The sequence below is a fragment of the Carassius auratus genome, chromosome 31, assembly GCF_003368295.1.
Source record: "Carassius auratus strain Wakin chromosome 31, ASM336829v1, whole genome shotgun sequence".
NCBI classification, from domain to species: domain Eukaryota; kingdom Metazoa; phylum Chordata; class Actinopteri; order Cypriniformes; family Cyprinidae; genus Carassius; species Carassius auratus.
In genome coordinates this window covers 5,273,560-5,290,076 of record NC_039273.1, presented here as the reverse complement: position 1 = coordinate 5,290,076, position 16,517 = coordinate 5,273,560, and the positions used below count along the sequence as shown (strand labels likewise).

At 34.4% G+C, this 16,517-nt stretch overlaps 1 protein-coding gene across 12 annotated transcripts; it reads right to left on the bottom strand.

Moving 5' to 3' along the window:
- Window positions 1-36: 36 nt before the first annotated feature.
- On the bottom strand, window positions 37-14,405 carry LOC113050302 (complement decay-accelerating factor-like). Of its 12 annotated transcripts, none has more exons than XM_026213132.1 (14): window positions 14,076-14,404; window positions 13,219-13,401; window positions 13,023-13,122; window positions 12,879-12,949; window positions 12,292-12,471; window positions 5,364-5,447; window positions 4,007-4,090; window positions 3,486-3,551; window positions 2,506-2,586; window positions 2,380-2,415; window positions 2,034-2,120; window positions 1,500-1,539; window positions 628-698; window positions 67-223 (listed from the first exon to the last, which is right to left on the bottom strand). In XM_026213132.1, exons 1-13 carry the CDS (start codon window positions 14,137-14,139, stop codon window positions 635-637), a joined length of 1,140 nt encoding a protein of 379 aa, XP_026068917.1. In that variant the 5' UTR covers window positions 14,140-14,404; the 3' UTR covers window positions 67-223; window positions 628-634. The 12 variants fall into 12 exon arrangements, with proteins under 12 accessions (XP_026068919.1, XP_026068920.1, XP_026068917.1 ...); XM_026213130.1 differs by having other exon boundaries at window positions 13,219-13,404; window positions 14,076-14,403; XM_026213133.1 differs by having other exon boundaries at window positions 2,034-2,099; window positions 13,219-13,404; window positions 14,076-14,403.
- Between the last annotated feature and the right edge of the window lie 2,112 nt (window positions 14,406-16,517).

The following is a 16,517-nucleotide window of genomic DNA, read 5'->3' as shown; positions in this document are numbered from 1 at the left end:
TGAATAAAATTAAATTAAAAAATATTTTATAAAATATATAAAAATATCACCTTGTGTTTTAATCAAAAACTAATATATTCCTAAAAAGCAAAACATTTTTTAGCAGTTATAAATAAATACAATATCTAGTTTATAAAATAGAACAAAGTCCAAAATGTTAAACTTCCAAAGAATCCGTGTGCAGGAATAATGCTAAAGCAAAGGAGCCGTCCGATTGTTTGCCCTGTGGTGAAGAGTCCAGAGAAAGCACATTAAGAACAATAAACATGACACAATAACACATTATAAGAATTATTAAATGAGACTATTTTGCAACTAATGCCAGAACTAACTCACAACTATTGAGTGTGTTAGTCTGAGATGAAGTCATGACAACAGAAAAAAGAAAAAGAAAAAATAAATCACATTTAGCTAACACCAACAAGTTTTTTTTATGGTGAGCGGTTGCAATCTATTTATTTTAGCTATTTTTAAATAAACGTATTTAGTTGATTAACTTTGACAACATTTTTTTTTATTTAAATGTAGCTAAAATAAATTGATTGCATCCACTTACCATAAAATTTCTTTGTAAATTAAATGAATAATTTTTTTTCAGTGAATGAAGATTCAGACATGGGTGAATACCTTGAGTTTAAACTCTTTGATAATGCAATAACTCTTCTTTTGTCGGCAGATCTTCACCAGTATTGTATGAACTATGCAGCATTACCAAAAAAGGAGATAAAGTCATTATAACACATTAATTATTGAACACTTATATATATATATATTCATTCAATTAGCCATCAGCTCTGCATGCTGTTTGGATGTCATTAGTAACTGGTCAGACATTAGCTCTGCATTTATATTTTTATAATTTTCCCAGAAGCACCAGACCAGCCTTTCCTTTGCAACATCACACCTTTTAATTAAAACGTTTTTTTTTTTTTTACCTACTACAGCTCATGGTGTACCCAGACGATGACCTGTAATACATCCTCTCAAGGTACATCAGCAATAATTTACTTAAGATTGAGGCTGTTTGCCATTAACTCATGATAACCATGCTGGGAATTCCTGTAAATGTTAAGGTTGGGTACTTGCATGGACTTTCTGACTTCCTTCAAACCAGGACACTGTGTCACTATTTATTTTCTGTGTCACTGTATAATCTTTATTAGCCCAAAAGCACTCCTTCTGTCATTGTACAAGAGAATCAAACTATGAATTGAACAATTAAAAGAGTGTAACAGCCACAAATCAAGCACAAGGAAAGCTAGCTTTCTCATTGATAGTAAAAAGATGAATCAAGGTGTGTGTCTATCTCATAATGAAGCAACAGCAAATGAAAAGATGGGAAAAGATCCTTGCCAGGAAAAGGCAAGAGAAAACATGATGTTAATGTGTGGAGGAATGCATGTGTACAGCAGCATTCAGTTGAAGTGGAGTGAAAGTTGGCCATGCTCAGCTCAGCTGCACTAGAGTGACTTAGTACACAGATTTAGAGATATACTCACCCTTTGTATTTTAATTGACGATATATCAAAAAACCAATCACTGTAAAAGCAGAGAGTAAGAATATATTTTTTTAAAATTATTTGGAATGGGGTCAATAAGATTTAGTTTTTTTTCATTGTTGAAAGTTTCTTATGCTCACCAAGGCTGCATTTATTTGATAAAAATACATTAAGAACTGTAATATTGTTAAATGTTATTGCAATTTTACTGTTATGTTTTCTATTTTTAAATATTTTAAAATGCTATTTATCCTTGTGATGCAAATCTGAATTTTTCAGCATCCATTACTCTAATATTCAATGCTGCTTATTTATTTTTTTTGGAAACCGTGATAGGATTCTTACTAAAATGTACAAAATTACACCATTTATTTACAGTCTTTACAATCACTTTTGATCAATTTAATGCATTCTTGCTGACTAAAATTATATTAAAAAAAAAAAAACATCAAAAACACCTTTACTGACCCCAAAATGAATGGTTTATACTATATCTATGAACTGTAGCTCAATCCAAATAATTTATATACTTACACGCTATAATCAGCAAGACAGTTAAAATCAGCGTGGTAGCTAAGGAAGCTTTCATCGTCAAGGGAGCTACAAAACCCACAAGATCATCTGTGTTATTAGAAACAATGAGACACATGAATAAACATTCAATAGATAAAGTATGTGGTGGCTCTTCTCTATTTGGAACTTGAACAAGATAAAATATGCCATTATCATCATCATCATCAGAGATATATCACATGATGGCATATGTTGTATGACAAACTAGTCACCTCCATCTACAGTAACCATATTACTTTCCCTGAGGTTGATATAGTCAGACATTTAATTCAGTACAGTTTTTAACAGGATTTAAAGGAGGACTCACTCTTGAAGTCAGTGGTGTGCACTTCTATTAGTCCCTCTACAATAAAATACATCAAGTAACCATTACAGCATATCCATAACAAGTGTCAATCCTGAAAAACTTGATTTTGTGGGCTGGACACTTTACCATGTGAGCGGGTGGAGGCTGTAGTCATGTCTGTTGTCATGTCTGTTGTTGTGGCAGTGCTTGCTTCTGTTGGTGTTATGACTGAAAAAAAAAATGAATACATTATTATCTGCTTTTGCCATCTACTCTAATTAAAAATTCCACATGCTGCGTAAAGATCTAGACAATTCAGTTGATTTAAAGTATATGGAATGCTAAACCACTGGAGAAAGATCCACAGATTTCTGAAGAACTAGAACGATTATCATTCATAAATTAGTTTCATATTTTATATAATTTGATGGTGCTTTTAGCCATCAGTACAAGTGCCGTTCTCTCAGCTCCTTCTAACATTTTTGCATCTTTAAATCAGTAGAATGCAGCAGAGTTTCCCTTGATTGTACACAGGCATTCTAATCCCTCACATCATGTCTTGGAAAATAAATTCCCACCCATTACTAGTGCTGGAAGATATACAGGTTCAAAGTACCTATGCAACATTGTCAACTGAGAATTAACTGTTAACTTAACCAGCAAAGTCCACCGGCGGCTTCAGAAAACTGTTGTTTCACATACACAACACATTAAAACATTACATTCTTACTTCACATGGACAAACTGAGTATCATTAGAAAGACTTCAGCTTCTATATATGAACACCGTTATGATGTCAACACACATTCATATTCAGTCACGTCTGCTGCAATTTATTTATGTTCATGTAGCTTCACTGAACAATGTCCATAAGGGCTATAGCACACCTGAGAGTGGGTTTATATGAATGTATTTCTGAGGGGAACTGTTTCAGTCAGTTTAGATGGTATTTCTGTTTCTTCTTGCTTCTGTATAATGCATATTAAAGTAGTGTTTATAAGTGCAGCACTGCTTTGTTTACAGTGGTAAACATCTGTGGTTTACACCTGCTGGCAGAGACTGAATTTGGGTTCTTATTCAGACTGTCTGCTGTTTTTATTTCTTGCAGGAGGTACTGGACTCCTTACCATGTGAGCGGGTGGAGGCTGTGGTCATGTCTGTGGTAGTGCTTTCTTCTGTTGGTGTTGTTATGACTGGAAAAAAATTATGTCATTATCTGCTTTTGCTATCTACTCCAATTGAAAAAATTCCACATGCTGCGTAAACATCTAGACAATTCAGTTGATTTGAACATAATGCATATGGAATGGTAAACCACTGGAGAAAGATCCACAGATTTCTGAAGAACTGGAACGCCCATCATTCATAAATTTGCTTCATATTTTATCTAATTACTAAATACTGGACTGGGAGTGGGGGCTTATATATTTCTGAGGGGAACTGACTGTCTTTAGAAATGTTTAGATGCTATTTCTGTTTCATCTTGCTTCTGTATAATGCATATTAAAGTAGTGTTTATAAGCGCAGCACTGCTTTGTTTACAGCGGTAAACACCTGCGGTTTACACCTGCTGGCAGAGACTGAATTTGCGTTCTTATTCCGACTGTCTGCTGTTTTTGTTTCATGCGGGCGGTGCTGGACTCCTTACCATGTGAGCGGGTGGAGGCTGAAATCATATCTGTTGTTGTGGCTTTGTCTGTGGTAGTGCTTTCTTCTGTTGGTGTTGTGATGACTGAAAAAAAATTAATACATCATTATGTGCTTTTTCTATCTACTCCATTTCAAAATTCCACATTTCGCATAAACCTCTAGACAACATCTAGTGCTACTTTGTTTACAGAGGTAAACACCTGCCAGGGCTCGTGCGACCGCCCTCAACAGGCAAAAACGTACAAAACTGTCAAAATAGCCCTCTTGGAAAGTAACTTTGTAGCTTTAACAATAATTAATCTATATTAAATTTATACACTGGAATACAGATGCTCCGATCTCCTGGAAATTTTTTGTTTAATTTCAGACTATTTTATGTTCCATGCTTGCACACAAACTGCACTGCAATCATTTTCCCAACGGCCATTTGTGTGGAAATATTACATTATTATTATACTTAATCTGTAAACGGCCATTAACAGAGGCCAGAAATGCTGAAGATGGACACAAAGAGAAAGTATTGTAGCAGGCAGAACAAGATCACTGTTGACGATGTTGAAAAAAAAATCCAAACATTGAATTTCATTTGAATGTGTTTCTAAGGGGAACGGAACTGACTGTTTTCAGAAATTGGATTTTCTTTTAATTTTGTCTCCTAATAATGCATTAAAATTATTGTTAATACGCATAGCCCTGTTGTGTTTACAGTGATAACCAAGGAAACGCCGTATCAGTGTTCCGTAAGCGCCGCCTGCTGACAAGAGAGTGAATCTGTGTCACATTCAGCCAGTCTACCGTTTCTGTTTCATACAGATGTTTAATGATTTCACAAAGTAAGGTTATTCTGTTTTTGAAATCATACAGTCTGATATAAATCAAACATTGCACTTTTTTCCAATTCATTATCAAATGGCTATGAAAAATCAAGGAGCAAATGCTATTTTGTATGTGATTTACACAACTAAAAACAAAAAGCATCATTTCATTTGTATTTTTGTGCTATGGATATATATTAAATTGTGCTATTACTATTTGTTCTTATTTACTGGCTGTCACTTGTCTTTAATAATGTTTAAACTTTATATTTATGTTGATTTTTACTGTTGTATCGAAATTGGAATTGAGAATTGTAAAATGTAATTGGTATCTAAAATATGGATTTTCATATTATCTTATCTATTAGAATACAACATAACAGATCAAAAACCATGATAAAAGCAAATATTTTATCTTTTGTGGCACTAAAATCCTTAGCGTTGATTCCTGCCTGTGGTTTGCACCTGCTGGCAGAGAGTGAATTTGCGTTCTTATTCAGACTGTCTGCTGTTTCATGCGGGCGGTGCTGGACTCCTTACCATGTGAGCGGGTGGAGGCTGTTGTCATGTCTGTTGTTGTAGCTTTGTCTGTGGTAGTGCTTTCTTCTGTTGGTGTTGTGATGGCTGAAAAAAAAAATCAATACATCATTATCTGCTTTCTCCATCTACTCTAATTCAAAATTCCACATGTTCCATAAACATCTAGACAATTCAGTTGATTTGAACATAATGCATATGGAATGGTAAACCACTGGAGAAAGATCCACAGATTTCTGAAGAACTGGAACGCCCATCATTCATAAATTTGCTTCATATTTTATATAATTTGATACTAAATACTGGACTCGGAGTGGGGGTTTATGTATTTCTGAGGGGAACTGAAATTCTTTAGAAACATTAGATGCTATTTCTGTTTCATCTTGCTTCTGTATAATGCATATTAAAGTAGTGTTTATAAGCGCAGCGCAGCGCTATTTTGTTTACAGCGGTAAACATCTGCGGTTTACACCTGCTGGCAGAGAGTGAATTTACGTTCTTATTCAGATCATCTGCTGTTTTTGTTTCATTCAGATGTTTTATGCAGTATAGTTTCACAAACTTAAAGTCAGACCATTCTGTTTTTGCTTTAAATTGTAAAATCTTACAATCTAATTTAAATCAAAAACTGTTCATGTAGCATCTTTGTTTGATAATGCAGTGGTTCTACAACAGTTTCACGTATTCGGAGTTACATGAGCCATTGTGAGTCATATAACAGCCCAGTCTTCTCACACACTGACATGGCTAAACCTTTCATCCTGTAACCTGGCCAGCATTCAAACGTGGCTTCTATTTTAAAAGAGTATGGAAGACTTCCTTCAGTCTAGGTACCAAAACTAATTTCAGGAACTGGACATTCAATAGCTGGAAATAGAAAGGAAACTTGAGTAAAGTTGATTATAAAACATGAAAAGGCTAAACAAAAGGACAGTGTTTTTGTTAAGAAGTAAATACTGGCAGATTGTAATACGCAAAATATGCTACTGAAACCACACTAAGACATCTGGCACACTGCAGCATGCATGGCATTTCAATAATGTTGAGTGGTGGAAAGAGTACTAAGAAATTAAATATTAAATATAATAAGACTCAAGTAAGAGTAAAATTGTAGTTTGCTGAAAAACTACTCAAGATACAGCATTACAAAGTTCTTTAGTATTAATTGTATTTTGTTTTACCCAAAATTAGACGACGTGAGCATTATGGAGCAGAGTTAGTACTTTAATGTCTGTTTCACAAGTGAGACCCAGGAAATCCCTTTCATGGAGAAATGCATCAGATATCACCACAGCTGAATAAAATGCAGATAGAGACACTTTGACTGATGATATGTAGAAGACCATAAACACCCGATTGTAATGCAATGCTAATTGACATAGCTTGTATCACAGTAAATATTTTTAGAAAGAATATTTTCTGTCTCACTGTGATAAGAGGCAACATGGAATCACAGAAGCTAACGGTTTCAAACACTACTGAATTTATATAGTGATTCTGGACCCAAACGTGATATTAGCCTCATAAATTGTTATGTCTGACGCTACGTCAAGCAAACATATTACCTATCCCAGTTACCAAGAGCAACGGTTTATAACTAATTTTGAAAATTAAATTTTTCGCCATAATTTTGAAAAGAAGTTGTTTAAAACTGTGTTAATAGAAATGTGGCAGTAAAACATTATGAGGGTATGTGTAAGGTTGGGCATTGTTTGAATTTTTCTGATTCTGATTTCTCAATTTTCTAATAAAGATAACTAATAATAAAAATAAATAAATAAAAAAAATCTTAGATATCATTCACATTAATTCTAACTCTTACTGCTAAATATTTCCTTGTTAGCCGAATAATATAGTTAACTCTTTCCCCGCCAGCATTTTTGAAAAAAGTAGCCAGCCACCACCAGCAATTCTGATGATTTTCACTAAAATTTGATGGGCTCTATATTTTGCTATATGAATATTTGAATATGTAATAGGTTTGAGGAAAAAGGCGAGAACATTTTTTTTTTTATCAAAAAATACATCTGGATAATATTCAGTATTATTATCATGGCAAAAATCAGGTAAATCCCTTCCATCCCAACCTCCAAAGCTTGCACAACGCTTGCACAGACATATACCACTTCCTGGATCAAGATTTCCCTCCGTAACTTTATGCAGTTTTCATTTATACAGGTGCTTCTCAATAAATTAGAATGTCGAGGAAAAGTTCATTTATTTCAGTAATTCAACTTTAAATTGTGAAACTGATGTATTAAATAAACTCAGTGCACACAGACTGAAGTAGTTTAAGTCTTTGGTTATTTTAATTGTGATGATTTTGGAGAACCGCAGCATTATGAGCATTGTCAAGCAAATGGATTCAAGAATTTGAGTGAACTTCACAAGGAATGGACTGAGGCTGGGATCAAGGCATCAAGAACCACCACACACAGACATGTCAAGGAATTTAGCTAAAGTTGTTGTCTTCCTCTTGTTAAGCCACTCCTGTACCACAGACAACGTCAGAGGCATTTTTCCTGGTCTAAGAAAAAAAAGAAATGGACTGTTGCCATTGCTCCAAAGTCCTTTTTTCAGATGAAAGCAAGTTTTGTATTTTATTTGGAAACCAAGGGCCTAGAGTCTGGAGGAAGGGTGGAGAAGCTCATAGCCCAAGTTGCTTGAAGTGTTAAGTTTCCACAGTTTGTTATGATTGGGGGTGCAATGTCATCTGCTGGTGTTGGTCCATTGTGTGTTTTGAAAACCAAAGTCATTGCCCCCATTTAAAAGGAAATTTTGGAGCACTTCATGCTTCCTTCTGCTAACCAGCTTTTTGAAAATGTTGATTTCATTTCCCAACAGGATTCGGCACCTTCCCACACTGCCAAAAGCACCAAAAGTTGGTTAAATGACCATGGTGTTGGTGTGCTTGACTGGCCAGCAAACTCACCAGACCTGAACCCCATGGACAATCTATGAGGTATTGTCAAGAGGAAAATGAGAAACAAGAGACCAAAAAATGCAGATGAGCTGAAGACCACTGTAAATGAAACCTGTGCTTCCATACCACCTCAGCAGTGCCACAAACTGATCACCTCCATGTCACGCCAAACTGAGGCAGTAATTAAAGCAAAAGGAGCCCCTACCAAGTATTGGATTCATCTACATTAAATAAACATACTTTCCAGAATGCCAACAATTCACTAAATGCTTTTTTAAAAATTTTTTATTGGTTTTATGAAGTATTTTAATTTGATTAGATAGTGAATTGGTGGGTTTTGTTAAATGTGAGCCAAAATCATCACATTTAAAAGAATCAGAGACTAAAACTACTTCAGTCTGTGTGCTCTGAATTTAATACATGGGTTTCACAATTTGAGTTGGATTACTGAAATAAATGAAAAACTTTTCCTCTACATTTTAATTTATTGAAAAGCACCTGTATACGGTCTATTGCTGATGATCGCATTATTTTTAATATGCATCTGTTTACATTAGAGATTGCTCGTTTCTCCGTCCTGTTCACGTGTGTTTTGGTTTGGGGGGTTTTGTGCTTGTTTAGAAGATGTGTAATAGCGCCACCGAGTCTATAACAGTGAAAACACAAAAACCTGTAAAAACTCATCTTTGGTGGGAAAGACCCTAAGTAACGTATTCTGACCCTAAGTAGCGTATTCTAGAATTGGAACAGATTTTGGATTCCCCATACATAGTCTTGGGAAACTAAAATCTACTCCAATTCTAGAATACGTTACTTAGGGTTATGAATCATCTAGTTATAAAATTACAATTTAGATTCCTCATTGATTCCTTTGTGCACATTTTGATATGACTTTAAACCATTCAAGCACAAGAAGACTCGTGCTCTGTTTTCTGTACTGCACACATAGGGACACAACCATCATTTCAGAACTGAGCAGGGCCGTTTTTGAGGGGCAGTGGCCCAAACCAAAAAAAGAGGCACTGGGGGGAGGGTTGTTACAAATATAGTTAAAAGAGAAGACAGCACTCTCTGTAATGATTTCAGACTTCATAATAGATGCAAGAAGAACGAGATGGTGCCCCTCTCACCAGCAGTGATGTCATATACGAAAAGTTATTGTGCACCTGCTGCAGGTATACTACGGAGTCAGTCTCTCCCATTTACATAACTGATTTATCAGTCATGAATGTGGTGAATTATCATTGCATTGATGCATTTCATGAAGGCTAATGGCCAACACATTTCAGTTCAAACACTGTCCTACATAAGACTTGCTAACAGTTTAACCGCTGATTAGAGAACCGGCTTTACTGACGAGATGTGCATAACGATCGGCTGATCATGATCGGAGCACCCCTAAAGTAAAAAAAAAACACTATGAAAGCAAAATTAATGTCTTTCAGTATATGAACAGTCAAAAAAAACTGTGTGATTTCACATAGAGCAGCTGGTACTACACAGAGTTGTTGTTAACTGAGAAGATGCGCCAATAAACGCTGAAAATGAAGTGATTAGAGAACCGGCTTTACTGACGAGATGCGCATTAACGTTCGGCCGATCGTGATCGGAGCACCCCTACAGTTTAAAAAATAACACTATAAAAGCAAAATTAATGTCTTTCAGTATATGAACAGTCAAAATAAAATAAAAAAAACTAGGAGAAAACCAAATTAAAAGAATAACTATATTTACTACATTTTGAGAAAAATTTACTTTATACACATTTACCAATTTTTGCAATTAACTTATTTTTAGTAACTGTCAAAACATTGTCAAGTTACAATGGTCAACTGAAATAGTCTGTTTTTGCTTTCAAAATGGAGCGGATTCGTGGAATCAGCGGATCTTTAGCGGAGCGGTAACAGAACGCTTTGAGCTCAGATGAGGGGGCGGGGGGTGAGGGTAGCAAATAAAAAAAATTATATAAAACATAAAGAAAATAAAAATAAAACCAAGGAACACCAGAAACCAAAATATTTTGTCTATTTGTCAGGCTTTATTTTTTTCTTATGTATTTTAATTGGATAAGAAATCAAATACACTGCTCGATGATAATAATAACTTGCTCAATAATTTGTATTCTATGTTTTCTGTATTTTCCTAATTACGATTTTAGAATTGGTTCATACAAACACATAATAAGGCAGAATAGTTTCTATACTGAAATGTCCAATAGCACTGGATTATTCTTCATATACTATATTTATTACCTCGAAATGACCTTAAATTAGCTGTTTTTAGCTACCACAATAGCAGGATGCTTTGGTCATATAAGGGATTTCTTGCACATCATAACTTATAACTTCTACTGGGCAGTTTTGGACTTTCTGCGCGAGAGCTTCGAGTTTGAATGAAACATGCACTGCGTGAGAGTGTTTAGCGCACCGTAATGTCCATATCGCCTTGTTTTATATATGAATAAATAAATCTTGTTTCTTCGCCCATGTGCTCACAAGTGATTTTTAAAGTCACAGTCACAGGCACAGCATAAGGCTGTTTGAACGGCCCGCCCCCACAGCTGAACTGGAAGGTTTGATTGGTTTTGCACTCGAGTCAGACCTGTCTGTTATTGGCGGAAGCGCAGGAGTTTAAAAGGTCCTGGCTCGCTCTATTTCTCCATAGACAATTCTTTGTTGAATACCATGAATACTTCAGTTTTATTCTACTCAAGTAAAAGTAGCACAATTCAATTATAAATTGAAAAACTGTGAAAATGTACTCAAGTGGCCTAGTGTGACGCAAGTATTTGTAATTAGTTACTTGCCACCTTTAGTAATGTTAAGTGAACCCCAAATCAAGGAAAAACAAGATTCCAAAGTCTAATCCAAGACTATAAAAGAATGTTTCCCTGGAAAGATACATTTACAGAATAATTTCTGCTTTAACCATTACTGACATAACAGACAGATGATTGTTTTGAGCAATATTTTTAGAGATATATAAAAAATATATTTTTTGTATTAATCAGTTGTTCCATATCAAGTGTACTTTCTATATATATATATATATATATATATATATATATATATACACACACACACACACACACACACACATATATATATATATATATATATATATATATATATATAAATTCAGATTTTCATAAAATAAGTGCTTGTAATAACACATGCCATTTATTATTATTCCAATCTAATGATTATTTAATTAATCTTTAAGTAAACATTAAATTAAAAAACAAAAAGGTTCTGCACATTGGCTAATGAAATTTAAAAGTAATTAGTTCATTTGAAAAGTTTTCTACTCTTCTCTCTATTAACACTCCAACACTCCAGCACATCTGATACTCCCCAATCTGGACCATGATGGTTCCACAGAATGATACATCTCCTCCCTAGAAACAGCATTACAACTGCCTGTCACCACCAGGACTATGATGAAGAGTAAACACAAGCCTGAGATGATTCTGTAGGGCTTGGCGGAAACAGACCGAAGCAGTGAGTCACTGAAGACTCTCTATTACAGATCCCTTCAACATAACTAAGACAAAAAATCCATAAATCTCAAAAGGCCTAAAGGACCTACTGAACAAGAAGAAGGGAACCTTTAGGTAGAAGGTTACCTTGAGATGTCAGCAAACATAAATAAACACATCAGTTATGGGACAAAACAATATAATACAATAAACTGAAAAGGCAATGCAATGCAACTATGCTGTGCAAGAATAGCAGGATGAGTTCATCAGGCTGAACTCCACCAGTTCTAACACGCTGTGCCCTGATGGTGCTGCAACACCAGTGATTGAGACCAAATGCATGCTCAGACTGATCACAGGTAAGATCTTGAAAACTGCTGAACTCCATACACATCTACAGTGTGTGGAGCTAGATGCTGGACCAATGATATTGTTCAATGTTTTCAATGCAGCCAATTAGGACAAAAAATTATTGGATTATTTTTACGCTTGGAATTTACTGGAGTAAAAACTTTAATTAAAAAACTGACCTATGCATGTCGGAGGTGGTGAACTATAATCCCCATATTCACCACATGTAATGGTGCTGTTTCCAACAAGGACGTAGTTATCATCACAGGAAAACGTAATGACATCATTAAACTCCGGTATGACTCTGGGCACAATCATCACGCCATTTTCAATTGGATCTGGCACTTCGCATGTTGTCACTATAAAAGACAGGGTGAAAGAGAAGCTGTTATCATCTCTGTTAACATCTCTGACTAAAGTTGCTCTGGACAACACTGATGTTGATAGTGAACATTCAATCATGTTTATCACAGTAAATTATAAAATAAATAAAATTAACATTAAATTAAACTGTAAACGTATTCAATTTCAGCATGTGGTTAAGGCAATGTTTTAATTTTCAATAAGTTTAACTTGATGTATTCAAATAAGAATAAATATTAAAAACTATATAAATATATATAAAAAAGGAATAAACATGACAAAAACACGTTTAAAATTACTAAAACTTAAAATAAAAAATTTTAAATATTAATAAACACTATCATAATGTCTTAAAAATATTAAAATAACACTGATATGCAGCAATCCAAAGATGAGGACTCACGTATACATTCAGCCTTTCCACTCCAGCCAGAAACAAGACATTGCCTGAAGCTTGATCCTTCCAGATCATATCTGGATTAAAGAAAAAAAAATCAATTACAAGTATGAGTGTAATATGGACAGTAAAGGCCGCATCAGTGCTTACCCCGTCTCACATATGGTTTTTATGTAGGCACCAAACAATGTTCCTTCTGAGGTGTCATAACTCATATGCAGTGAAGGTTTAGGTTCTCCACAGTCTATTTCTGAAATGAAACCAAACATACTAGTTTAATATAAAACATACTTGATCCTTTTCTATTAAGGGGAACATCCCAATTTAGAAGTCAAAATTGAATTACTTTTGCATTTCAATTTCACTTCACTCCAGACCCCATTCAGGCAGATGATGGAAGTCGGACCCTCTTCTCTCTCATATCCTTTAGCACATTCCACTAACGCTTCTGAACTGTCTGGGAAACTGTTCTTCAGTAAGGATTCCGATGATAAGACAATTTTGCCATTAAAAAAAGGAAACGGACAGTCTGCTAAAACAACCACAATAATAGATTTTAGTCAAGTGTTTAGGGTCAGTAAGATGTGTGTGTGTGTGTGTGTGTGTGTGTAAAGAAATAAATACTTTTCAGTATATTTATAGTGTAACAACAGATTTTTATGTCAAATGCAGTTATTTTGAAATGTTATCAAATAATTATTTTAAAAAGTATCACAGTTTCCACAAAACTATTAAGCAGCAGAATTGTTTTCAAGATTTGCCTGAGAAACATTTCATTCCAAATCTATTAAAAATAGAAAAGTTATTTAAAATTGCAATTATAAATCACAATTACTGTCTTTAGTGTGTTTTTGATCAAATAAATGCAGTTTTTGTAAGCATAAGAGACATCTCGGTAGTACTTTCCCCTTTAAATGCATTTTATTTTTCTTATAATTAATAAAAAAATTTGTATTTGACAATATGATTGTGGGTCCACCTACAGATATCTTAGATATCATGTTTTAGGAATAATTTGTTCCACTTTTCGAGAATAAAAACATAAAACAAAATTCACTGAAAACTATCAACCCAACCCAAGGTTGTCTCGTGGATAAGCTGCATCTGTTCGAGTAACTAACTGCATTAATTCAATGTAGGCTACTGAAATTATCCGAAGTGACTGACTGGGTTTAAAATTAAAGGGAAGGAAAATCAGCTTACCTGCTCCAACTGAGACCATTGAAAGCGCTAGTAGAAGCAGTTGCAACACCTTCACACTTGTCATTGTTATTTTGTTTTTCAGCAGCAAACACTTGTCGTGAGTTCACAATCACCGGCGGAAAAAAACTTAGCGGGCGGTACGCTAGAGGATGAAATAACGATAAAGCACTACTACACGGATAAGAATATTCCCCATATTAGCGTCATTAGTCACTTTCCCGCTGCGGATGGAAAAAAAACCTGGAAAATTAAATGGAAAAGGCGCATCATAGTCCGTCGTGCTCGTGCACTAGACCGTCATGTTCGAGGAAACGCCCATTCTGTGACGTAATTCTACCAGAGACTGCCAACAGATGAGTCAAATCATTTAGCTGTTTTACACTTACTCTGCTGCTCAGTACAGTATAGCCTACAATGTCTACCTATTAAATATATATCTAAATAACGTATTTAATCCGCAGCCTACAGTACGTAACAATTTCTTGGTTTCTTGGTATGTAAAGAAATTCTTGTTTTACGACACTATTGTCCTTGTTGTCATTTGACCTATACCATGCATGAATGTAGCCATGTACACAAACACACACACACAAAATAAAGTTTAAAAATAGAAAAGTTATTTTTACTTTTGATCCATTTTATGTATGCCCTTGCTGAATAGAATTAGTATTTTCCTTTAAGAAAAACAATAAGTAATAATAAGGACATTTATCATTCTCATCGATATCAAATAGACTCAGTGCTGTTCTTTTAAACTTTCTATTTCTTCTTGAGCATCAAATCAACATATTAGAATGATTTCTAAAGGGCCGTGTGACTCTGAATACTGTAATGATGCAAAAAAAAAAAAAAAAATCAGTTTTGCATAACAGGAATAAAATAAAATAGTTTTAACAGTATTAACAATATTTGGGTATTATTATATGTTTAATCAAATAAATGCAGCCTACGTTGTGGATGACTTTGAGATGTAAATCATGACAGAATCATTTCCAAAAATCTGTGAATGTTCAAGAGTATTTATCGTTCAGCATAAATATGTTGATGTAGATGAAGTTGCTATAGTGTATGTGTATTTGAATAACAAAAGTTCAAATGAATGCAGTCTGGTGAGGTCTTGATGGCAGTCTCCGGTTTATCTGTTCAGTTTATGGAATGTGTGAGTCAGTGCAAGGGTGTTCCCTAACAAGGGCGTCCCTCTGAAAGCTTAAATCTGATGATGTTTGACAGTGTAACCTACAATATCAGTTTCTTCCTCAGTGCTTTATGGCAACTATTTGCCATGCATTTAATTGCTAACATCAGTATAAGGTTTTATTTTGAACTTCTTCTCTCTTGTTCGGTTTCATTAATACATGGCTAACTTCAGTGTGTTGGTGTGTGTGTGTGCGCGCGTGTGTGTGCTCCTATAGAAACTGTGGTTTTGATTGCTATAGTAACTGTGTTGACTTAACCACAAAGCGTTGAATGATTCCAGCATCATAGCTCCCTGGGACACATTTATATGCTGCTCACCCTTTTAAAAATATGCCAATCATCCTTCAACATTATGGTAATATTACATAGGAAGTCAACATAAAATAAATGCACATTAAACTGTGAAGTAAACCCATGTTCACTACTGGTTAAAAGTATGTAAAATGTAAGATTTTTTTATGTTTTTAAGAGAAGTCTCTTATGATCATCAAGGCTGCATTTAGTTGATCAAAAATACAACAAAACTGTTATCTTGTGAAATAATATTGCAATCTAAAATAGATGTTATATATAATATAATTTGTAATTTATTCCTGTAATGATGAATCTGAATTTTCAGAATCATTTTTCCAGTCTTCAGTCTCACATGATCCTTAAGAATTATTATAATATGTTGATTTGCTCTGGCATCAACTATTATTGGTGCTCAATTATTAATAATTAACAGTTCTTATTTTTTATATATATATTACTTATCCTGAACTTTTGAATGCTAGTGTTGTCCAGTTTCCAAAAAGCAGCACAACTGTTTTCACCAGTAACAACAGGAAATGTTTGTTTGTTTGTTTTCATATTAGAATCATTCGTGACTTTGGACCACACAGCTTTTTCTAAATTGAGATTTATACAACATCTGTAAGCTTTCCACTGATGTAGCTGTGATTTATTAGGATATATCTATACAACTAAGAGATACAACTATTTGAAAATCTGGAATCTAAGGGTGCAAAAAAATTTAAATACTGAGAAAATTGCTTTAGAATCTGTCCAAATGAATTCTTAATGCATATTAAGTTTTAAAATATTTACTACAGGAAATTCACAAAGTATCTTCATTGAACATGATCTTTACTTAATATCCTAATGATTTTTGTCATAAAAGAAAAATCTATAATTCTGACCCATAAAAAGGTTTTTTTTGGGCTATTGATACAGTTATACCCCAGTGACTTCAGACTGGTTTTG

What these genes read in the sequence shown, in the direction of transcription:
- LOC113050302 (XM_026213130.1), bottom strand. Translation starts at nt 14,139, where the DNA reads ATGACAAGTGTGAAGGTGTTGCAACTGCTTCTACTAGCGCTTTCAATG. An exon ending in AGCCTCCACCCGCTCACATG is followed by an intron (nt 3,552 to 4,006) that starts GTAAGGAGTCCA and finishes ATTTTTTTCCAG; the next exon opens with TCATAACAACACCAACAGAA. An exon ending in AGCCTCCACCCGCTCACATG is followed by an intron (nt 2,587 to 3,485) that starts GTAAGGAGTCCA and finishes TTTTTTTTTCAG; the next exon opens with TCATAACACCAACAGAAGCA.